At 34.2% G+C, this 24,764-nt stretch overlaps 1 protein-coding gene across 3 annotated transcripts in view; it reads left to right on the top strand.

The window, feature by feature from the left end:
* Window positions 1–24,764, top strand: part of FMN2 (formin 2) — a 363,611-nt gene that overhangs the window by 263,136 nt on the left and 75,711 nt on the right. For all 3 annotated transcript variants that reach the window (XR_011996328.1, XM_026003374.2, XM_072732906.1), the window contains one exon: window positions 2,848–2,940. Coding sequence is in view for 2 of the 3 variants with exons in the window: in XM_026003374.2 (XP_025859159.2) it covers window positions 2,848–2,940 (93 nt within the window). In the remaining variant the exon portion in view is untranslated. The remainder of the gene's footprint in view (window positions 1–2,847; window positions 2,941–24,764) is intronic.

Genomic DNA, 24,764 nt, shown 5'->3' with positions numbered 1-24,764 from the left:
AAACTTGGATAGTCTCTGTATTTTATTTTTCTCTGACATAAAGCAAGCATATTACTAATCTATTTCAAGGGTTTTTTTTGATAATGGAGAACATATGCAAAGTGTGTAGCAGTCCTTGACATATAGAAAGTACCCAACATTACTTTAATTCTGTATGCACAAGATGCTGTGGGGTCACAGAGGAAAGACCCAGTCCTAGCTGAAGACAGGAGATAAGAAATGGAGGAAAGCAGGGGTTGTAGGAAACTGAGAGGAAATACGTTTTAGGGGCAACTACATTGAGGGTAAGTCATGAAGTAATATTGAGAATGGGTGAGATGAAGGAGATAAGATAAAGGAGGTAAAGTAGTGAAGCATTCCAAGTAGAGGAACCAAGGTTATGGAGACTCAATATGCATTGAGTCTGCAAAAAACATCAGGAGTAGAGGTGGATAAGTAGAAAGTTGGGCAAGGCCTAGACTTTGAAAAGTTCTCTACTTCGTATTATAGCATTTTATTTTTTTAAAAGATTTTATGTATTTGAGAGAGAGCATGCGCCTGCGTGTGCGCATGAGTAGGGGTAAGCAGGAGAGGGAGAAGCTGACTCCCTGATGAGCAGGGAGCATTATATGGGTGCTCCATCCGAGGAACTAAGGATCATGACCTGAGCCGAAGGTAGATGTTTAACCAACTGAGCCACCCAGGTGCCCCATATACTATAGGGTTTTAAGTCATCCCTTTACTCTGGGTATGGTTGTGAAGATGAGGTCATTGAACAGTTTTAGGGAATTGGTCAGGTTTCTTATGGATGACTTTAATTTAATTTAATTTAATTTTTGTTTATTGCTGAAGTATAATTGACATACAGTAAGTGTTACATTAGATTCAGGTATACAATATAATGGTTCAACAATTCTATACATTACTCAGTGTTCATTATTATATGTATAATTACCGTCTGTCACCACACAAAGTTATTACAATATTATTGACTATATTCCCTATGCTGTATGCTATATCCCCGTGTCTTATTTATTTTATAACTGGAAGATTATATCTCTTAATCCCCTTCACCTATTTCACCTATCACCCCACCCACCTCTCCTCTGGCAACCATCACTTTGTATTTAAGAGTCTGTTTTTGTTCATTTGTTCATTTGTTTTTTTTAATTCCATGTATAAGTAAAATCGTATGGCATTTATCTTTCTCTATATTATTTCACTTAACGTAATACCATCTAGACCCATCCATGTTGTCACAAATGGCAAGATTTCATTCTTTGTATGGCTGAGTAATATTCCAATATTCCACACACACCACATCTTCTTTATGCATTCTTCTTCTGCTATGAGGAGAGTTGATCTATGTAGGACTGGTGGTGGAATTAAGTTATGAGGCTTTCCTAATAGCCCAGTGAAGAATGATGAAAGCATTTGAACCAGCATAAGGCAGTAATGGAGAGAATAGGTAGATTTCAGAAGCATTTAGGAGGTAAACAAACAGGATATTAGGATAAGGAGAGGAAGTCCAGGGTAACTCTCCTGCTTTGGTATGAGTTACTTAGGTCAGATTATGGTACCACCAATAGAAGAATAAATAAGGAAGTAGCAAGTCTAGAGAAGGCTGTGATGAATTCTAAATGAAAATATTGATATGTGAGAAAGTTTAATGTATGAATCTGAAGATACAAGGTATTGGACTGAATGTGGATTGGCTAGTCACAACTTGTGAGAGCCTGTTCTGGCAGAGTGAGGAGTGCTGGGGAATGTGGGCAGAGAGAACACTGCATCTATCTAACTGGTCTTAAGTCTTACTAGGCCTACTTGTTCTTCACATTTGATGGGAATAATAGGTGCTAACAATACAGCTCCCCTATATTCTCCTGCTTAGACAAGCTAATAACCTGGAAGGAAAAGAAAACTATATTTAATAAGAGAAAAACATATTTTAAAGAGTGGAATTTCAAAGTTGCCTTGAGGAATTAATTGACAACCCCACCTTGAGAATTGTAGTGAGAAGTATGTTTTCCTGATTCAGACATTTATCTGCCCTAAGTTTTGTCTTTCACATATATGCTTTTTAAATTTTGATTTCTTTTTGCCAGTATCACCATAATGGCAGGAGTTTCCTCAGAAATTTTCTTAGAAGTACTTCCTAATTAACCCTTATGGGATCTGCAGCCCACTAAGGCATTTACGATGGCATGGACATAGAAAATAAGCTCTCAAGTCAGGCCAGGATTTCATTTATGGGTCTGGTACTTATTATCTGTGGATGCATCAGCAAATAAGTACCCTCTGAGCCATTATTTCCTCACCAGTAAAATGGAATAATGTCCACTCTTACTAATTTCTTCTTAAGATTAGGTTAACTAATAGGTTAAAAGTATCTGCCATCTAATAGATGTTCTGTAATTATTGATTTCTATACTAACATTAGCAGTTATCATTTGTTGTTATTTGTAGGAAATACTGACATATTGCTTTACTGTCTGCCAAGTACTACTTGAACACTTTGTATCTATTAACTGATATGATCCTCGTGACAGTCCTGAGGTAAACATTAGTGATGTACTCATTCTACAGATGAGACTGAAGCTTAGAACTTAAGGGACTTGCTAAATTTGCACAGTTTGGTAGTGACCAAACTTGGATTATAGATTCTTAAGAACTTTCTATAGTCCCCCAAAATGAAGCCTTGATCATAGACTTCTTATGTCAGTATTTGGATGTTTCCAAAATATGTAGAACATATATCAATTAATGTGGTTAACAGGGACTTTTAACAGTAGCTAATATGTTTTAAAAATTGTTTTAATACTCCATTAATACTGTGACATTTTAAACAATGTCTTTCTCTGATTTCAGCCTGTGAAGTTGAGGCGGGGAAAGTATACCAGGTATCCTCAAAAGAGCACATCCAGCCTTTCAAAGAAAACATGGAACAGTTTATTATTCAAGGTAAATTCTAAAGAGACATGTTGCATTTCCCTTTTTTTTTTCCCGCAGAATGGTAGGTAGAAAGCATTTTTAAAAATATGCATTGGTTTAAAGCAGATTATTTTGACATCACAGAAAAACAAATTATGTTTAATCAAGAGTCATACAGGTGTGAGTAGCAATTTGGTAAACATTCTACTATGGATAATTATCATTATTGTTTTTTAATGACAGTAAATGTACTAGGTTAAAATAGCACCTGTTTATAAAGATATTAAAATTTTATGCTTTTTGTGATAGAGAATTAGACATTCTTCTGAATTTTAACTATGTTTATGACTTCAGTTCAACTTTGTATTTATTTAATTTGTCCAAACACTGAGCCAAAAAACAAAGTATATTTATGTTTTCCAGATCTTAAAACATTACAGTCTATTTTTTGTAGGATGTATAAATACCTCTAGATATTTAACACCTTTTCTCTAGAAAACTTAAATACTTAATAAATATCTTATTGACTCTTCCTGTTACATAAGCAAGGATGAAGAATTTCAGAAAATATATTTAAAAATTGTAGGACAGAATATCTATTAAAAAAGTCTTGCTTGGGATGCCTGGGTGGCTCAGTGGTTGAGCATCTGCCTTCAGCTCAGTTCCTGATCCTGGAGTCCTGGGATCAAGTCCCACATCAGGCTCCCACAGGGAGCCTGCTTCTCCCTATGCCTATGTCTCTGCCTCTCTCTGTGTGTGTCTCTCATGAATAAATAAAATCTTCAAAAAAATAAAAATAAAAACATCTTGCCATTTTAAACATACAATTATATCAAAGCATTTATTACTCAAAACATTTCTGCTTTGGAATGTTATATCTCCTCTGAAGATCAGATTTGTGTCATGCCATGCTCTCGAAAGTTCTTGTTGTCAGGAATTTTCCTAGAGGCAGACATGGCTTCAGACTGAGGCCAAGTAATACTCTCAAGATTGGCTCCATCCTGTGTTTATTAGGTTATGGTTTTTATAGGTTGTTCAAGTGTCATTAATGATAATTTACAATGAATGAGTCGTATTGGAATTTGATTAAACATTAAACACACAAAAAACCATTAAACACAGCTTATTTTAAAGATGGGAAAATACTATTTAATCACAAGACAATCATGAAGATTGAAACAAAACTTTGGTCAGATTCATAAATCAAAGGAATTGTTATTTCTAAATTCTCAGGTCCTCATGACTTAGAGTGGAATATCTACTTAGTAATTCCTAAATAGTCCTTGGGATAAAATCAGAGTCCTGTAGTTGGTTATATATTAGAGGACACTATAAGCTCACTACAGTCTTAATGATGAATAAAAATGAGTTTTGCTCTCTTCATTCAGTGAGGTTTTAGGATCAAGAACATGCAGTTTTAGAGGACTATATAGGTAAAGGAAGAGATAATCTTTTTGCTTATGGGATAAAGGAGTCCTTAATTCATTAACTCAGTAAAGAAAGAATGAATCTTTCTTCATAGTTCTTCTTCCAGTACTTTCAGTGATCTTTTTATTTTATGTTTGTCTGATTCAAGTGTTCTATGATTACATGTTCATTGAAGAAAAATTTGAATACCTCCTATGTGCTTAGCCATTCTTTTGGCTCCTGAGTTATAGCAATGAATAAGAAAATATACATTATCCAGAAGACAGACAATGACAATAGCACATTCTTTGGAACATTTTATGTAGATCAAATATGTCAAAATGTAGAAGAAAAGAGTCCAGCTTTAAACATAAGTACTTACGAGCCTATATTCAATTATTTCAATCTATAAACAATAGATTTCAAAATGTTTCTCTTAAGATAAAGATTTTAGAATATAGCTAATTTATTTTTTGGTCCCATGTGCCCTCTAGTTATCAGTACATATTCTGCAATTAGGTTTATATTTTTAAAAATGAATTCCACCTTAGTACAAATAATATATGCCAAATCTTTGCTTATAATTAGACTTTCCTCAATAATAAATAGTATTCTTACATTAACCTCTGTGTTCAGATTACCTTACATAGGTAATATTAATGTTTTATATATCCCATCAAAGTCTTTTTAAATGTGCCACATTTCAAAATCTAAAATCTCTCTTCAACAATTAGGAGACTATGCCCAATACTGGCCAAACATTTTTATTGCATTAGCTGCCACAACATTATAGAAACATCTCTTATCCTCATAATTCAGTTATTGTGTGACCTATGGACACAGAGTAACAGTCTTTGGATTTCATCTAGCCCTATGATCTAGTGATTCATCCACTTTTTTACTCCCTGCCTTCCCAGTTTTCCTCAAGCCAAGATTTTTATGGTCTCTGCTTAAATATTTCTTCCTTGGGAATGTCCTCACCCCTGTTCTAAAAGAGGCAGATTTAGAGAATTGAGTCCTGCCTCTACAAGGCATGTATTGTTTGTAATGGTGCCAGCTATGTATGATCTTTGGGAGAATTGAAGTGCTCAATTAATGATATTAACACTAATAAATAAGTGTTTGAATTATTTATTGAATTATGTCCTGAACTCCACCCAGCATCATTTCTTCATAACACTTAATGTTTTCTACCGTTGTATTATTTATTTGCCTCTCAACAATGTAAGCTCCATTAAGAAAGCATCCTTGTTTTGTTCCCAGTTATCCTTATACCTAGAACAGTGCCTAGCATGTTGTACACACTGTCTTGCTCACCTTACAAAACCCAACAGCCCTCATTAAACCCATCTCTTTGCACCAGGGTAGCTCAACGTTTTTTTGTTTTTGTTTTTGTTTTTGTTTTTGTTTAATGTGGGAGTGGTCTGAACACCAACTGGTATCATGTAGAAGTCATGACCACAGACCTACTGTTAGAACTCATTTCTATTCAGCACTTCTATAAGATTGTCCTTGCAAATTTGATTTTCTCAATTTCTGAGATTTGTTCTTCTATTTTCCTCTCAAACCTCCAAGGCTTTCTCTTCTGCTTCCTCATGACTCTAATGATAACCTCATTTTATCCTGGGATGAGAAAACAGATGCTGTTATACAGAAGCTCCCACACCTCCCCACCACACGTTTACAAATCTGGCTGAGGGATTTGGGCTTCATCCTGAATCCTTGGGGACCAGACGTTTAAAGACTTAGAAAGTTTACACTGGCAGCAAGTAGGATAGACTCAATGGAGATAGATCAGACTTGGAGGCAGGAGTTGTAAAATTGGTATGAAACATTGTTAGAGAAATGAGGTGGCCTTGTTCTAAGGACATAGTGTTAGTACTGAGGAGAGGACATATTTAAGGAGTAATAATAACATAGAAGAAAAAGTACTTGGTGACCGAAGAAACTTAGAGGTGATGCATAGGTGTCTAGATTTCAGGTTTCTGTGGCTGGGGATTGGTGGTGTTAATCACTAGGATAGAGAATGTAAATATAGGAAAAGCTCTGAATAGATAGCATGACCATAAGTGGATAACATGACCATAGAGCAGGTGGATATATGCCTTAGACATGGCAAAGAGTACAAATGGAGGACTGGGCATTGTAAGCCAGGTGATTGTTGAGAAAAGAAAAACAGACTCAGGGATAGAATTCTTAAGGAGGTTACATTTATAGGATGAACAGAGGAAGCCATGACAGGTGTTAGTGGTGAGTTTAAGTAGAAAGAAAAATAAGAGGCTGTTGTGATGGAAGCCAGAATTAGGAAGAGTTTCAGAAAGGAGGGAGTGATAATAGTAGTTACTGGATGGAACATTTTTCTTGGATCGATAGAGACAGAAACCAGTTTTCTGAGCATTTAACGTTTAAGAGAAGTGAGGATATAGAAGGGCACAATTCTGCAACAATTTTAAAAGTTACTGTAGGATATTGTAATGTGCATAACTGTTAGACAACTGTTTAATCAAAGTTACTATAATTTAGCTTATTTCTGATTTATGCCAACATATGTGATGATTTTATTTTTTTGGATGTATTATGATGAAAATGAATTAGTAATGACCTGACTCTTATTGAGCCTTTATCTACCATTTTTGTTAAATTTTCTTTTGTGCTTCTTTTTTAAATAGAAAATGAGAGAAGAAGTAAATGAGACAACTAGGGAATCTCATGCTAAGCTAATATTTCTTTCAGAACTCAGCACTCTCCTTCCTTTTAATTTTTCCTCTTTCTATTTGAATCCAAGTTGTATTGTAGACAAAGTATGCACATGAAAACCATACTTCGGAGCTAAAAGTAACTTAGATCTAGTGGATTGTCTTTATAGGTGTCTGAGTATGGTAAGATTGCCAGGAAAGAAATACCATCCTAGTTCTATGCTGTTGGCCTCCACAGCCTTTTTACTCATATATTTTGATAAGTGTATATTTTAAAACTCAGCTCAACTGTGTTTTTAAGTGAATGGCAAATTTTGTAAAAAGGTAGTCTCACGCTATTAAATGAAGTCAAGTCCTTATTGTGATTTTATAAATCAGAAATGGCTAATGATATTTTTATTAGCCTAGCTCTCTATATCCCCACCCCCTCCCTTCCCAAACATTTTTTTCCTTAAATGAAGCATAGTAAATTATAGCTGAACTAGAGGAATAGAACCAAAGTGAAGATGCATAAATCTGTAATCACATGCTTATCATTACAAGGGTATTGAAACCTCAACTTTCAATATACAATCTTTAGTATTGGCAATTCTATGATTGAGAATGAAGGGATTGGGAAGGCAGTAGCACTAATCATGCCAAAGACTTAGATGAGAAGTCTGACAGAAGTATCTTCAACTGGAAACAGTGCCCATGGCATCCAAAAAGCAGTACTCCATATTCAGCATGAGCATGTTTGGTCATGTTTTAATTTCTTTTTCTGAAAATATAATGAGAACACATTTTAGTGATGACAAAAAAGGTGTATCTAATTTTTGAAAGTCTTTCATTGACCATTTAAAATAAAAAAAGAAATAATTGTCATTTAAGCACTCAACTTTTTAACTTATTATTCATATAACAACAGTAATATTAAGCATTAATACCAATTTGTTGTAGTAAAGAATTAACTGAAGTCGTTTTGTATTCCACATGATTTTAATTTCATAATTCTTCAGAACAGTCTTAAGTAGCCACTGTTATCCTCATTTTCCAATAAGAAAATGAATGCTCAGAGGGCTCGATACTTGACTAAAATCACGAAAAGAGATGGCAAAGTCATGTTAGAACTGAGACTTTCCATAAGAAGCTTTAGCTATATTTTATTTTAATTTAAACACTATCATTCAGGACTCCAGGAGGTAGTGGATAAGTCAGTTGTGTAATATCAGGTGGTAGAAACCATAATGCAGAAAAAAATCACATGTAATTAATAAATTAATTAAACCCATAAGTCATAATCAGAAAGTGCAGACACTTCTATATTCATGCAATATGCATGCTGACACTTTGTACCAGATAGACAAAGCTCTCTCCCCTGGTATATTGATAAATGATGATTCCATTGTACTGCTCTTGTCACTCTTAACACAGAAGAAGCATAAATTTGAAGTGATTCTTCTGAAAAGAAGAGTAGTCTATATTACTACTTCTCTCTGAGGGTTAGATTTCCACCAGCCGCAGTCATTCATTCTGTGTCGTGGATGAGAAATGATCAAAGAGCCTCTGAGGAGTGGTGGGAATTGATTCCATATGCGATTTGCTAACAACTACCTCCTGCATATTTCTACTTAGATGCTCCCACTGATGCCTCATACTAAACATCTCCATAATATGTTCCATGCTGTATCCTCTGAACTCAGTACATAACAGATTCCAAATAAATATTTATTTCATAGATAAATGAATGAAGGGATGACTTTATCAATTCAGTCAAGCCCCTCAGGTCCTCTGCCCTTCCTGTATTCCTTGTTGTTGTGATAGAACCCCCATCTGGTTGTCCATAACAGGGACGTTGGCCTCATTGTCCATTTTTAGTGGATGATTACAAGAAATAATTTTTAATAATGCATGAGTTTATTATAAAATTCAGGTATATAATGAAATGTAAATCATCTTACTATTACTTTCCTCTATTTGGACAATGTTGTGTTTCAGTTCTATCCTTCCAGAGGTAATTTGTGCATATACATATACATATACATTTGTATTTATATATATTTTACCAGTGGTTAAATCCTACTTGTTGTTTTTGTCCCTTGGTTTTTCATTTTTATTACAAAATATTTTATCTTTATGTGTATTTTATATTTATATATAATAGACATAGCATAAATATACATGGATGCATGCAAGTTATAATTTTGTATGTTTTATGTTCATTTTTTATATAACACAAAACTATATCTTATTATTCATTATTTGCTATTAAGTATGTTTTATAAAGTTGCCACAATACTGAATTAATTAACACTGAACCATTACTCATAGGAGCAAATACAAGGTTCAGTTTCTTCCAGGATCTGGTTACATTGGTCTCATTTTCATCAATCAGTCAACATACAATATTGTTTTTTATGTGTGTTCATGTTTTTTTATTAAATAGGGTTTATTTTTCTCAAGTTTATGTGTGCTTATGTTTGAAGACACCTCGTTTAATATACATTGTTGATTCATAGTACCTTGCCAACAACCAGCAGCATCATAAATTGTACCGGAACCAAGCGTATCTAACACATGTACTTTCTCTGTAAGACACGTCACAGACTTTTGTGTGCTTAGGAGTGAGCACTAGACAGCACTATAGCACTGTATTGATGGCCATTTTGAAAAGATAAATTACCAAAAAAAAAAAAAAAAGAAAAAAGAAAAAAGACACCAAAAATGCAAGAAAAGTCACAATATGGACTAAGAAAAAGACATTAGTTTGTTTCCCAGTTAGGAGTCTCTCATGTTCTGTCTCCCTTTCTGATATTTCCCACAAACTAGAGGTGGTTAGAAAGGGAGGTGGACGGGGGCGGGGGGGTGGTGGTAACTGGGTGATTGGCACTGAGAGGGGCACTTGATGGGATGAGCACTGGGTGTTATTCTATATGTTGGCAAATTGAACACCAATAAAAAATAAATTTAAAAAAAAAAGAAAAGAAAAAGACATTAGGGTATTTGAATCATCGGGCTCCTAGACAAAGCTTAAAAAAAGTTTTAAATGTTTTAAAATGTTTTAAAAAGTGATTAGTTCCGATCTACACTTGTATCAGCTGAGTTCTAGTTGTATCAAATACTTGTCAGCATGTGGGCCTTAGATACAACAAGTCTATTATTTAAAATGATATTCAACAGAGGTTTTAATTTGCATTTGATTTTTTTATGAGAGGTTAGTATATTTTCATGTCTTTATAGTTGCTTCGTCTTCTATGAACTACTTTTGAGTCTTTTGACTGTTTTTCTGTAAATTATTTCTCTGTCTTTTTCTTATTGAATTATTAGGAACTCTTTATGTATTTAGGATATTAAAATGTTGCAAGCATGCATATCTCCCACTTTGGAGATTCCCTTTCCACTTTTCTTGTGCTGACAATTGATGAACAGAAGTTCTTTATTTCTGTATAGTGATATTTATCAATCTCCCTCTTGATGAGATACAATTTTTATCTTATTTAAGAAATCTTTCCATGTTACAGGGTCATAAAGATATTGTCCTATATTATCCTGTAAAAATATCATAGTTTTACTTTCAAATTTAATCCTTATCAGATTTTTATGTATGTGTATAATTGATTTTTATGTATGGTCTATAAAAGTCAAACTGATTTATTTTACATAGATAATGTTTTAGTCATTGAGTACCATGTAATGAATAAGCCATTCCTTCTCTTCTAAAATGCAGTGCTATTGTGTCATGTACAAATTTTCTGTATATGTATATGTTGTTTTTCTGGGTTTTCTCTGTATGATTGCATTGGCCTATTTCCAGTATTGATCTACATAATGTAACCTATTACTATCTTATTTTCTGTAGCCTTCTAAGAATACTTGAAATTAGATTAGATTTCCATTTTCTTTAGGAGCGTTATGCCTCTTATTGTTAACTTATTCCATATAATTTTAGAATCAAGTTGTCAAGTTCCACCAAAAATAAAATTCTGTTAGGATTTTGAAACCAATAGGCTATACATCAGCTTGGAGAGAACTGACATCTTATGAATTGAAACTATGAATATGAGGAAGACTAGCATCCATTTATGCCTCCTTTGAAGTTGGTATAAAAAGTTGTACAATTTTCCTTAAAGGCCTTTACATCACTTTTTTTTATAGTATATTCCTAAAGATCTTATTTTTTACTATAATACATTTTGTGAATTGCATTTCCTATTAGTCTCTGAAGATATTTAAAATTCAAATAACTATTGTATAAAGCTGTGACATCCTAGAAACTTGGTGAACTCCGTTATTAATATAGTAATTTGTGAACTTTAAAAAGTTTTCTCATAGAGATCACTATAAATATTGTCCATTTTATTTCTTAGTTTCTTTTTTCTGGCTGTGTTGTACTGGCTGGTACCTTCAGTATAATATGGACAGGAAGCATGGAAATGTCCTATTGCAAAGAGGTATGGTTAGAGGAATGGAACTTTATAAATACATTACCACTGATTGATGGTTTTCTTCTCACTCAACATTTCTCCTCTGCTATGCTGCAGATTATATTCTGTACCTTTATTCTTTTAATGCATACCTTTGATATTTCAATAGGATTCTTTAACAAAATCTAAGGTTTAAAATATTAAAAGTCCCTAGAATGCTTCAACTATAACCTCATCCATTTATCTTATATGCCATTCTTTTCCAATGTTTCAGTATCATCTTCTGTTTTGTATAAATAATACTTTTTTGCTCACCATACCCTCATACTATGCCTTCCTTCACAATACTGTCTTTTTTTGCTCACCTTACCCTCATACTGTGCCTTCCTTCTAAGATGATTTTTCTTCTCTTTGAAGTACATTCTTTAAAAGTTAGTTTGGTTTGAGATTCTGGATTGTAGACTCCTTTTTTTGTCTGTCTTGAAATATACATCACGTTATTTTTGAGAGATAGGTCTGCTAATTATAAAATTCTTGGAGGAAAATAGTTCCTTTCAGGTCTGGGTGCCTTAGACTCTTCCGTCATTGGGTTAGCAACTCTGCTTTGTCCAATTTTCGTGAATTTGTTTCTAATCTAAGTTTTCTCTCAGGCTCTTTCATATTTTCTATTTCTCTTTATGTTTGTTTTGGCTAATCATCAGGGGGCACTACCAACTGAGAACTATTTTAAAATACATTCTTCCCTTGCATTTTAGGATCACATATTGTGGATTGAGGCCCAATGCAGAGTGATTGCCCATTTGGGATTATGGCTTCTCATGTGGGAGGTTTTCCCCTCCCACAGAGCCACGGGGAAATGGACACATTTTCTCAGTGTGTACTTTACTGAGGTATAATGATTTTCAGTTTCCTCTTCACTGAGGGAGGGAGTGTCTCTTTGGACACTTTTGAGAATTCTAGTCCTATTCAAAGTGTCCCTCCATGGCCTTTCAAACTCCAGCTCTAAGTTGCTGGATTTAGTGATGTCCCTAAGTCAGTGCCCTTTTACACCCCTTTGGAGACTTGCTTCTATTTGTTTTTATGGCCTCAGAGAATTTTCCTTATTTTCCAGCCAACTCAGCCATGCATTCAAGTTTGTTTTTTATTTTTTTTCTCATGCATTCAAGTTTATTTTCATCCAGTATCTTTGTGGGCTTTGTTGTGAAACTTTGATATCTGGTCCTTAGTATGGTTGAAAATAGAGGTCTATCTTGGAGTTTTTTCAATTAAAATATCTTTGAGATGATTTTGTATCAGTACATGCTTCTTAATGACTTTATGGTATTTCATTATAAAAATGCATCATTTACTTCCTCTTTTTTTTTTTTTTTTTACTTACAAATCTTCTTTCCTACAGCATTGATTTCAAAAGAGAAAAATTATAGAGGATCAACATGCACATTTCTCATATTGCATATGTGTACAGGATATTCCTAAATATTAGGTCAAAAGCAATTTTGGCCTTATTCCCAATGCCTCTGTTTCCTGTTGTTCTTCCCAAACTTGCTTCTCTTATCTGCACATGACTGAATCCTGTATATTTTCTCAAACATATCAGCTTCTCTCAAGCCCCATTGCATTCACCATATCCTAGCTCAAAATATTTCTTGTTTCTATAATGCTAGCCCCCTCCTAAAAGGTCTCATTTTTCCTTGTTATCTTCATTCTGTTGTAGCACAATCGCCAATGAACCTTGTAATAACCTATTCTCTACTGGAAAAGATTGAATTATGTTCAGTACCATGATTATTAATATATATAAATGATCATTATAATTTAGATCTATTTAAATTATATCTAATATATTTTAAAATATGTCAAATATCTGACCCATATTTAAAAGATATTCCTTATTTGCCCTCCATATTACATAATAAACTATTAACTGCATATTCTTTTATAATTCAACCTCAACTTTCTTTCCATAGGTCCTGGGTGCTTGGAAAGGATCCACTATGAGAATCCTGACCAGATTGTTAGGTTCTTATAGCAGAAACCCAAGTACATTCCTTAACGGATGATCTGGCACTTTCTAGATTTTTTGAAGAAAACTCAGCTAGAAATGGAACTGATGACTATTACTTTTAAAGTCATAAACATTTTTTGTTAAAGCATTTCTGGTGTAGTAAAACCAAAGAATCCTTTTCTGTAATTACTTAGGAAATAGCAACATGTTGATGCAGAGGGAAATACTCATAAATTTAACCATTTCGAATTATAAAGATTTTTCACTAATATTTAAAAATCTGTCAGTCTATTAGTTTTCTGCTTGACAGGTTTTTTTGGAGGTTACTTGGGCAACAGGACTATTAGCAACATTAGAATTAAGGAAGTATGTCCATATAGGATGTCTCTCATTATCTGTGTCTACTCTGAAGATGAGCAACACTTATGAGGCATAGATCCATGGCACATAGGAGTGCTCAGGTATGATGACCCCTCTCTCCACTGTAAAGGAATAAAATTTTTGTGAGATACTCATAAAGCATATTAATCTAAGAGAGAACTCATCTGACCCAGATGGCAAATGATATCCTCTCATGTGCCACATCTAGTAAGTTGATGAATGGCTTCTTGGAGTCTTGTTTGGAGGATAATTCTTAGGTTTTTAACTGGATTCTTGAATTTTAAAATTTTTTTAATTTTTATTTATTTATGATAGTCACAGAGAGAGAGAGAGAGAGAGAGAGAGGCAGAGACACAGGCAGAGGGAGAAGCAGGCTCCATGCACCGGGAGCCCGACGTGGGATTCGATCCCGGGTCTCCAGGATCGCGCCCTGGGCCAAAGGCAGGCGCCAAACCGCTGCGCCACCCAGGGATCCCTGGATTCTTGAATTTTAAAGAGTAGCTTGAGTAATTGGCTTTGTTCTGATTAATGCTTGTGTAATGCACCTTTATCTATTTTTTACTTTTAACCTAAGTGTATATTAATATTTTATGTGGGATTCATTGAGATTGTATATAGTTAAAATTTTTCTAGCCAATTTGAAAATCCTTGCTTTTGAATCAAATATTTGAATCACATACATTTACTATAACAGTCAATATAGTTGCTTCATTCACTCTCTTTATATTTGTCTTTTGTCTGTCACATTATTTTCCTTTTTTTTTTTTTAAGATTTTATTCATTTATTCATGAGAGACACAGGGAGAGAGAGGTAGGCATACAGGCAGAGGGAAAAGCAGGCTCCATGGAAGGAGCCCGATGTGGGACTCGATCCCGGGTCTCCAGGATCACGTCCTGAGTGGAAGGCAGGCGCTCAAGCCCTGAGCCACCCAGGCATCCCTATTTTCCTTTTTATCTCTTTTCCTGCCTTCTTATGGATTAATTGAGTATTTTATTTGTATACTTGGCTTATTATCTTCATCTTTTTGTTTTCTCTTTTTAGTGGTTTTTCTACGATTTAGATTGTACTTCTTTAATTTATCACAGTCTACCTTCAAATAATTTTATTCAGTTTCAAATATAATCTAAGAGCTTTATGACAGTATATTCCCACTCTCCCTCCTGTTGTGTTGTTGCCACATTTTTACTTTCATATGAATCATAACTAAAATAATATATTGTTTGTACTTTTGCTTTTAACAATCACTTATCTTTTAAAGAAATGTATAAATGAGAAAATGTCTTTTATATACTTCCACATATTTAACATTTCTAGTTCATTTCTTATGTAGGTCTGCCATTGCCAAACCTTTTAGCATTCGATTGCTTACAATGTTTTATCTATTTGTTTTTTTCTTCATTTTTGGTAGGTCTTTTCACTGGATGTAGAATTGTCAATTGACAGATTTGTTGTTTTGTTTTGTTTTTTCTTATCACACACCAGGATATTTTTCTCTTGTGTTCTGTTTGTGTAATTTCTGATGAGAAATATGTATTAGTTTCCTATTGTTGCTATTTTAAAAATTACCACAACTTTGTTCACTTAAAACAACACAGATTTATTATCTTACAGCTCTGGAGATCAGAAATCCAAATGGATATTGTTGAGCTAAAATTATGATGTCAGCAGGGCTTTGTTCCTTCTGGAGACTCTAAGGCAGAATGCATTTCCTTGACTTTTTCAGATTCTAGAGGTTCCCGCATTCCTTGACGCTGGGTTTTCTTGAATCTTCAAAGTCAGCAATGGCTGATAAAATTTTTCTTATGCTATATCACTTTGACACTGACTTTCTTGCCTTTTTCTTTCACTTTTATAAGGACTTTGTGTTTACTTTGGGCCAATCTAGATAATACAAAATGACTTTTCATTTCAACATCAGCTGATTAGCAACATTAATCCCATCTGCAACCTCAGTTCCCCTTTGACATGTTACATAACATTCACAGATTCTGGGGATTAAGACATAAACATTTTTGGAAAGCCATTATTATTCTGCCTCCCACAAAGTCTTTGGCAATTTTTATTTTTTGTTCCTTGATATTAAATATTTCCTCCCACTTGTGGCTATTTTAAAATCTTGTGTTTATTGCTGATTTTTTAAGATTTGGATAATAATGTGCATTTTTGTGTATATTTATATATTTTTTTTATTGTTTGGAATTAATTGACCCGTGGGATCTGACAGTTTTTATCAGATTTGAAAAATCTTTGACCAATGTTCTTTTATCTACTTTTCTGCCCTGGCTCTCTCCTTTTCTTTCACTATTCCAATTTCGTCTATGCTGGACTGTCGACTATTGTCCCAAGGTCTTCAAGTCTTGGTTAGTATTTTCAGTCTTTTCTTCTGTATGCTTCAGGTGGAATAGACCCTATTGTTATGTCTTGAAGTTAATTCTTCTTTACTTCTGAAATATCTAGCTTTATGTTATTTTCATTTTTAAGTGAATTTCGTTTTTTAAAAATATTTTGTTTATTTATTCTTGAGAGAGAGACAGAGACCAAGAGAGGCAGAGACATAGGCAGAGGGAGAAGCAGGCTCCATGTAGGGAGCCTGATGTGGGACTCGATCCCGGGACTCCAGGATTACGCCCTGGGCTGAAAGCAGGTGCTAAACCGCTGAGCCACCTGGGCTGCCCATGAATTTCATTTTTAATTCAAGTCAGTTTTTCATTTCAGATACTGTCTTTGTTTCATCTCTATAAGTTCCACTTGGTTCTTTCTTTTGTATCACCCATTGTTATATGCTGCACATTTGTGTCACCCAGAGTTCGTATGTTGAAACCTCACTGTGTTGGTATTAGGAGGTGAGGTTTTGAGAGGTGCTTAGGTTATGAGGATGGAGTCCTCATAGATGGGACTAATGCCCTTGTAGGAAAAGACATGAGAGAGCATGCCTCTCTGTTCTGTGGTATGTGAGAATGCAACAAGAAGTTGCCTGTCTGCAAACCAATAAGAAAACTCTCACTGGAACCCTATTGTATAGGCACCCTGATCTCAGACTTTGGGCCTCCAGAACTTTGACAAATGAATGTTGTTTAAGCTAGCAAGTCTGGTATTTTGTTACAGCAGTCTGAACAGTCTGAGACATCCATATTTCTATGTTGATGTTTTTCTTTAATATTTGAGCATAGTTATAATCACTGCTTGAATTTTAATGCTTTTATTTTATTTGTTACTTCATCTCTTGTTATTCCTGGTTCTTTTTCTATTGATTTGTTTATCTTCTGATTATTGATTACATTTCCTGATATTTGATTGGTCTAGTAATTTTTTTTATTAAATCTAAGGTACTGTTATTGTTGACTGTGTGGATTTTGTGTATTACTCTAAAGAATATTTGGATTTACTTGTGTAGATAATTTAAATTACTTACTTCTCAGTTTTGATCCTTTAAGTCAGGTTTATGAACTTTTCTGCAGCTAGTTTATTTTTTGCATCAGTGATAATTCAGTCCTAATTCCCACCCCACATCCCCTGCTGGGGTCTCCAGTAGCTATCCTGTCTCAGGTGGTCAACAACAGCTGTCCATTCCCAATTTGAAAATCTCTTGGCTCCCTGTATGAGCTCTGAGAATTATTCAGCTTATAGCTCCTTGATTCTTTGCTTTGACTAACCAAGTCTTTGCTTTACTCTATATATGTGCCACCTAATACTCAGCAAAAATTCAAAGAGACCTCAGTACAAATTTCTGGCCTTTTTTGCAAGGCCCTTTCTTCTCTGGCTTTCTGCCCCATAACTTTCAGCTACTTGACTCCCCCAAATCCTATCTGTATTTCCTCAACTCAGCAAGACTGACTGGCTTATTTGGGTTCCCTTTCCAGGCCCACAGTCTGGAAATTGCCTTTAGACAGAAATCCAGGAAGATTTTAGGACTCAACTAGTTGGTTTATTACCTTCTTCCAGAAAGGAGAGGCTTATGCCTCCAGTTGTCTAGTATATGAGAACTGTTGTTTCATATATTTTATACAGTTTTCTGGTTAATTACAGAAAGAGGTAAGTTTAGTTTTTGTTAATAAAATCCAGAAGTGAAAATCTCTTTCCATTGGTTTAAAGTGAACAAAGTTCAGTCTCCTTTGCCTCATTTGTTATGCTATCACACCATAAGAGGCAGAATCTGTCTCTGTTCCACAGCTTTTTGGCCAACTATTTTCCATTATGTTTCCTGTCTTGTCTACATTATATCCTTTCTTCTTGAAATCCTGTACTATGTAGCACTTATGTCTGTTCATTTTTTCCTGCTGTTTTTTGTTTAAATGTCCTCTGTAATCTCTACTTTTTTTCATTTGACTGATGCTTGTCCACCATTATAGTCCTGGCTCAGCATTTTGCCTTTCTCTTTTCCTTATTAACATCTCTCCCAATAGGTAAATGTTTCACTTAAATTGTTCTTATGACTGACTTGGCAGTATGGCTCTGGGGTCAGACTGTGTGAGTTTGAATCCTGTATGTTTCTCTTAATTTCTGGATTTCTGATATGTTGGGCAAGTAATTTATTTTTATTTATTTTTATTTTTTTATTTTTTTGGGGGGGCAAGTAATTTAACAGCTAATTTTCTTCTTGTAAAATGGGAATGATTATAGTGCCTCTCTTATAGTGTTTTATTATTGTGGATTATTATATATAAAGAATTAGAATGGTAATGCCATCAGCTGTATCTGTATTCTCATTGAGCTTCCTCTGTAATGCTTATTTGCATGATGATTTGTCCCTCTCCTCAAACATTTTCTTTTTTTTTATTTTTTTATTTTTTATTTTTCTCAAACATTTTCTTGAAAAGAAAGATGCTGTAATAGTTATCCACACATTAGCCCCTAACAAAGTATCCAAAACATATTGGATGCTCAAAGTTTGGTTGAAATATTGTAACATTAAATCATGTGGCTTTTGTTTCTAAGATTGCAGTACCCTAACCTTTCTACTGTAATTGTTGCATTGTGTGGGTGAGTAAAGTTGAGAGGCAGAGAAAATACATCAGGAAAGATTTTCAGATTTTCGGATTTTTAGTTTAAGCAGTTTTGCATTTTGATATTTTGAATTTACAAATTAGAATTAATTAATACTGCATTTAATATGGAAAGCTCAGTCTTAAAGCATGCATTTACATAGTTTTGGTTAAAGACTCAGAAATTTTTGTGTTATTTGAAGGGTGCTAATTTAAGTTAAGGTTAGAATTAGTAAGAGGGTGTTCTTAATTCATCTTCAGTGAGGTAGCTTTTACTTGATAAAAAAGAACAGGATTTGCTACAGATCTTTTGTTTATGCTAAGATTAGTGAAAGTTTATGAGAGATTTACTTAGAATATAGGTAGAATAATATGTAGACTTTGTGATTTTATTTTAAAAATTACGTTGTGTAAACAATATTTCATTTGGAAATCAATAGCTATTTTATAATGTATTGTTCACAGAATGTGAAACTCATGCATGCACATTACGTTTTCCCATGTCGTTTTCACTTTAGTTTTAAAATAAAGATTTAGAAAGGAATTTCACTGAGGACCACTTCAATAACTACATCAGCCTGGGTGATAATAGCACATAGCTTTCTTGTATTTTAGGTTTGGCCAGAAGCCACATATATCAAATTTTTAAAGTATACATCATTTACTATAGTATGTACGTTTCTTGAATTTTTATAGCAAGCACCTATTCATTATGTTTACAGATACCTATATTCCTAGGGACACAAGTCGTATATATTTTTATGCACAAAATAGGAGTAACCCTCAATATTGACTCAAAGTTGGCTGTGGACTATTGCAAAGGCCAAGCTGTAATTTTATACTCTAGATATTGTTTTTCTTCCTCCCAGGAATATCCTAGAACATTTGTTTTATTGTCCTAAGAACATTTGCAGCATCAAGGAAGGAATGCATTGAGAGTTAGGTATTTCTTTTGCTGTCTAAGGAAAGAAATTCTGATACTCATTCACTCTCTGATATATATAAACTGCCTAAATTTACTTGACTTTCAGTTCATTGTCTCAACTGAACAGTGTCTCAAACTGTCCAGGAGCAGTGTCTCAAAATTCTCAAAACCAAAGCAATATATCTGCAATTAAATGACAACTTTAAATGACTCAGAAGAAAGGCACTGCATGTCTAAAAAATAACCCATACTGGCTGCACTTAAAAGCAACTGAAATGCACATTCATAGCTAATTATAAACAAAAACTAGTTAACACTTTAAATAAAAGGAAAAATAGCAAAAAAGATTTAGAGCCTAGACAAGCAGATGAAAGGGTTCTAAGTTGCCTTCCATCTGATATTACTCAAATGCAACTCTGTCTCCAATTACCTGGGAATATGTGGTATTCCCTCATGAAAGCTCCAGATCAGAAAGGGCGTCCATTCCGTGCCTCTGCTTACTCACAGTCATTTGGAACCAGTTCAGCAGAAATATTTAACATTGCAAAAGAGTCTGGAGCCAGACAAGCGACTACAGACGCTAATCACTGGGTCAAAATAGTAACTTAGTAGGACAACAACTGCCAGAAAATATTTGTGGAAGCAGAGATTTTAGGGAGGAAGTATTTGTGCTGTTGGAGAAGCTATCACTGAATGCCAAAGTGCTGAAACAGAGTCATTAAAACACTTTTTAACCACTTGCAGGTTTGGGGACATAGCAATGTCCATGCCAATGGCCTCTTTGCTAGGTTTGGATTTGAAGGGTAATCTTATGCCCTAGCCCTAAAATAAATAAAGAGGGGAGGGGAAACTAACCAAATAAATAAATAAAGGCTGCCTGCTAGAAAGTTCAGTGTTTATTTTATTATATGATTTTAACCACAAGCTTCCTCTGCCTCAAATTGCAACTTACTAGTTTTTGAGATTTGGGGAGCAGAGGGAAACCATCACTATAACAATTAGAATATTCTGATTAATATCTAAGACCCTATTTGCCCCTGAAGTGCACCATTTGTTTGATCCACTTCTGTAAGGTCCATTTATTTATACACTTTTAGATTTTAGGTCTGTTAATGTGAATTATGAATATTCTCTGGCGATTATTTCTCCGTAGAAACTGCTAATTATTTGCACTACATTGCACTTTTCTTCCCTCCAGTACCAGTATAGGATTAATTGCTTTATTCCAACATTTCATTTCTCTTCTCCATACTTCAGACTCTGTTTTCAGGATATCCAGTCTCAGAACATTTTCTTGGCAGTGGAACTTAGATGAGGATGGTTGCCCATAGTATATATATGGAGTAAACAAAAAAATGTATGCTTTAGAGGAACACTACAGCCTTTGAAAATATCATCTTATCTTTTGAATTTATGTAGTTTCTCCCTAAATTTACAAAAGGTATTGTCTTATTCCATACAGCAATTTCATTTACTGCTGTTCTTCAAAAAAGGGACTGAGAAACTGTTAGCCTCTGCTTGCACTATAAGGATTGGGAGTTCCCCAACACACACCAAATTAAGTAGAAGTAAAAAACAAAAGATATTAAATACAGAGTTATTCCTTGATTTTTGTAAAAGTTTTTGAGTCTCCTGTGATACTTCTTGGTCCATAACTTCTTTATATTGTTATAAGGAGGCACGCTTATCTTAACAATATATGTCTCATTCTGAATCTGGGTTCTATCTGTAGAAGCATTAAGAAGAAAATATTTGGTGCTCCTACAATGGAGAAGTATTTGCATATCCCAATCCTTTTTTATAGTCAAGGTAATGTGGAGAGGAAAAGAAAGAAAAATTATTACCTATGGAGCAGGTGATTTATACATTATTTAATTAGGCAACTCAATGCGAAACAAATTATTACCCAGTTTTAATGATAAAGAAAAGTCATTAAATCAAACGTGATTACTAAGGTTATTGAAGTCTCACATAATTTAGTGGCTGATCTAGAACTCATATATTGGTCTGTCTGACTCTGAATATCATGCTCTAATTCCAAACAGAGCCCAATGGGAACTGAAAACAAGAGTTTGAGTGGTAAGAACCTTGTCAAGGAAGTGTGGCTTTTTCATAAATGATACAAGAGAGGTAGTTCCCAGAGATTGAGACCAAGGAGGCCCTTGGTGTCGGTTAGGGGTCACAGCAATTCCAGTTTCCTGGGCAGCTGGGTGCAGGGAGCCTTGGTGATTGGATAACATGACCATCACTCCAAACCAAGCTTCAGACATGTTGGTCTATTTTAAATGCTTTAAAAAATGTTTCTATAGTTATCATTATCATGAACAACTAGAAGGCCACCATCCTCATTTGATAGGTCAAAAAATAAATGAGCTATATGCTTTAAAAAATGGGAAAATTAATCTTACTTTATTTTTTTTTAATTAATTTTTATTGGTGTTCAATTTACCAACATACAGAAAAACACCCAGTGCTCATCCCGTCAAGTGTCCACCTCAGTGCCCGTCACCCATTCCCCTCCAACACCCGCCCTCCTCCCCTTCCACCACCCCTAGTTCGTTTCCCCGAGTTAAGAGTCTTTATGCTGAGTGAAATAAGTCAATCGGAGAGGGACAAACAGTGTATGTTCTCATTCATTTGGGGAATATGAATAATGGTGAAAGGGAATATAAAGGAAGGGAGAAGAAATGTTGGGAAATATCAGGAAGGGAGACAGAACATAAAGACTCTTAATCTTACTTTAAATAGAAAAGTGGAACCATTTCAATCTCTCATCTATCAAATTTACATATTTTGTTATAAAAGTTTATTGACAGTAGGTTATAAATATATAGGAAAGGGCTACTAAAAGTAAATTGGCATTCAGAACTAGTCACAAAGCCCTCTGTGTCATTAGAAATGACCTGAAAACAATATTTATATTTTTGAAAAAGTAGGTCAGGAATAAAAGAATTAGAAATAAAATATTAACCTGGTTTATAGAAAATAATCTTATTGCTATGTCACCTTTAGCTTTTACTAAAAAAGATGTATATATAACACAGATGGCCACAACCTCTCAGAAGCTTTTACTCAGACTTAAAAACACAGTCTAAGATTTTGTCACTGCATGTGACTAGCTTGAGTACTCCGTAAATGAATGGCTGTGTTATTCTTATTTTGTTTCTAAAATATACCTTAATTTTCACTAACTTAATTACATTTTATTTTACTTTGGTAGATTTCATCCTCATTAACTAAAGAAACTGAATCCTGCATTTGTCACTAAGTTAACATAATAAGTGTTTAAAAGAATCATGACAACAAAATATTGATGGAGTGTTTATACAAGCAGCATGTTTGAAAGTGGTATCTCAGTGTTCCCAAAAATGGAATTGCACCCCAACTTTTCCAGAATTTTTGTTTCTAAGATTGCCATACAAAGGAAAATCTAATTCATTGAATTGTTGACTCTATATCAACAGTTGAAATGTGTACTCTGATGTACTTTCTTTGATCTCTCATTTGACTGTTTATCAAAGCTGATTAAACTCTGGATACACAAATCCTCTTAGTTTCAAAATCATGTAAAAATAATGGATAATAGAGCATTTTAAAGTATTCTCTGCTTTTCCAATTTGGTTTTATGATTGTAATATGGCTATTAGGTCGGGGAAGAGAGTCTGTTTTTATGTTTAGTTCCCTTGGTAAGATCCAGTCTTTTGCCACATTGAGTTAGAGTGTTTTTTCAGCCAAACTTGCTCATGCAGTGAAGCAAGAGCTGTTTTAGTACACATCAAAAGGAATCATTACGAACATATGAAACTCAGTTCATTCCACTCACCACAATTTAGGGGCTTACACTTTTTGAAAAGTTGTGTGTGCTTTCTTTATCTGTATATAAGTTGAGACATAATAGAATAGCAGTTGATGTATTCAATTATAGATAATTACATATTATATCGCTTTATGAATTTCAAGAGCTTAACGTCCAAGATTTTCAAAGAACATATATTTAGTCCCTGCTTATTATTGGAGGCACTATGCTAAATATCTTATATATGTTAACAGATTAATCTATTTGCCTAAGATTACATAGCTAATGTTAGTGGAAGAATCAGGAATAGAACATAGATCTCTAATATCTTATTCTAACACGTTTTAAATTTCGTAAATCATTTATTTGATTCTTCTAACATAATCCAGAAATTTTTCTTCCAATCTCAGTCTTAATCTCTATATTTAAAAAAAAGGGATAGATATACACATGAGGGTGATTAGAAGAATGTCCTTCCTGAAAATGACATGCATTATGGTGCTATGTTGTTTCCCCTTACACACTTTATATGGCTCTAGAATTGCTTCTTGAAGTAAACCATTATTATGCTAGGCAGCCCAGAGCAGATTTTATAAGATGATATGCTCATGTTAGAACCTTTTCAAAGTAAAATCATGGAACACTTATTCTGTTTTTTAATATGGTTAACAACTGACTTGTAAGTTCACATAAACAACTAAAGTACAAAAATGAAAAGAGGGAAACAATGCTCTCTGCTGCCAGCTCAGATGATCCCTGTTAAATTCGACAATCCTGGCCAAGAGTGGCAGTGTGACCCTCGATTATGGCTTTGCAGATACTGTACAGACCTTTGAACAAACACTATTTTGAGGTTATAAAACATTAACCGGCCCAAGGGGGACTATTGTGTTTTAAGTAGTGATAGAGACACTTTGACAATTCTCAAATGACCATGGGTTTGATTTCATGCAGTTCTGATTTTTTATAATCAACTTTCTCTATTCCACTTTCTCTTCATTTTCCAAATGGTCACAAGTGTGACCCAAAAGAGAGTGATTATAAACAGGCAACTTCTTCTAGCAGTTCTAGGTTTTCTTTGAGTTTTTTTAACTTTTTGTTCTGTCGCTCAGTGATTTTCAGAGTGTGTGACAAACTATTAGTGAAGCATGAAATCAATTTAGTGGGTCACAACTACACTTTGAAATCTAATAGAATGGACTAAAAATATTTGAGAGTATTGCATGAACTAAGTGCATTTGTGAAACTTTTGTGTCAG

The sequence above is a fragment of the Vulpes vulpes genome, chromosome 13 (genome assembly GCF_048418805.1).
Source record: "Vulpes vulpes isolate BD-2025 chromosome 13, VulVul3, whole genome shotgun sequence".
NCBI lineage: Eukaryota > Metazoa > Chordata > Mammalia > Carnivora > Canidae > Vulpes > Vulpes vulpes.
The sequence above is the reverse complement of the archived record's forward strand: the minus strand, read 5'-3'. Positions and strand labels throughout refer to the sequence as shown.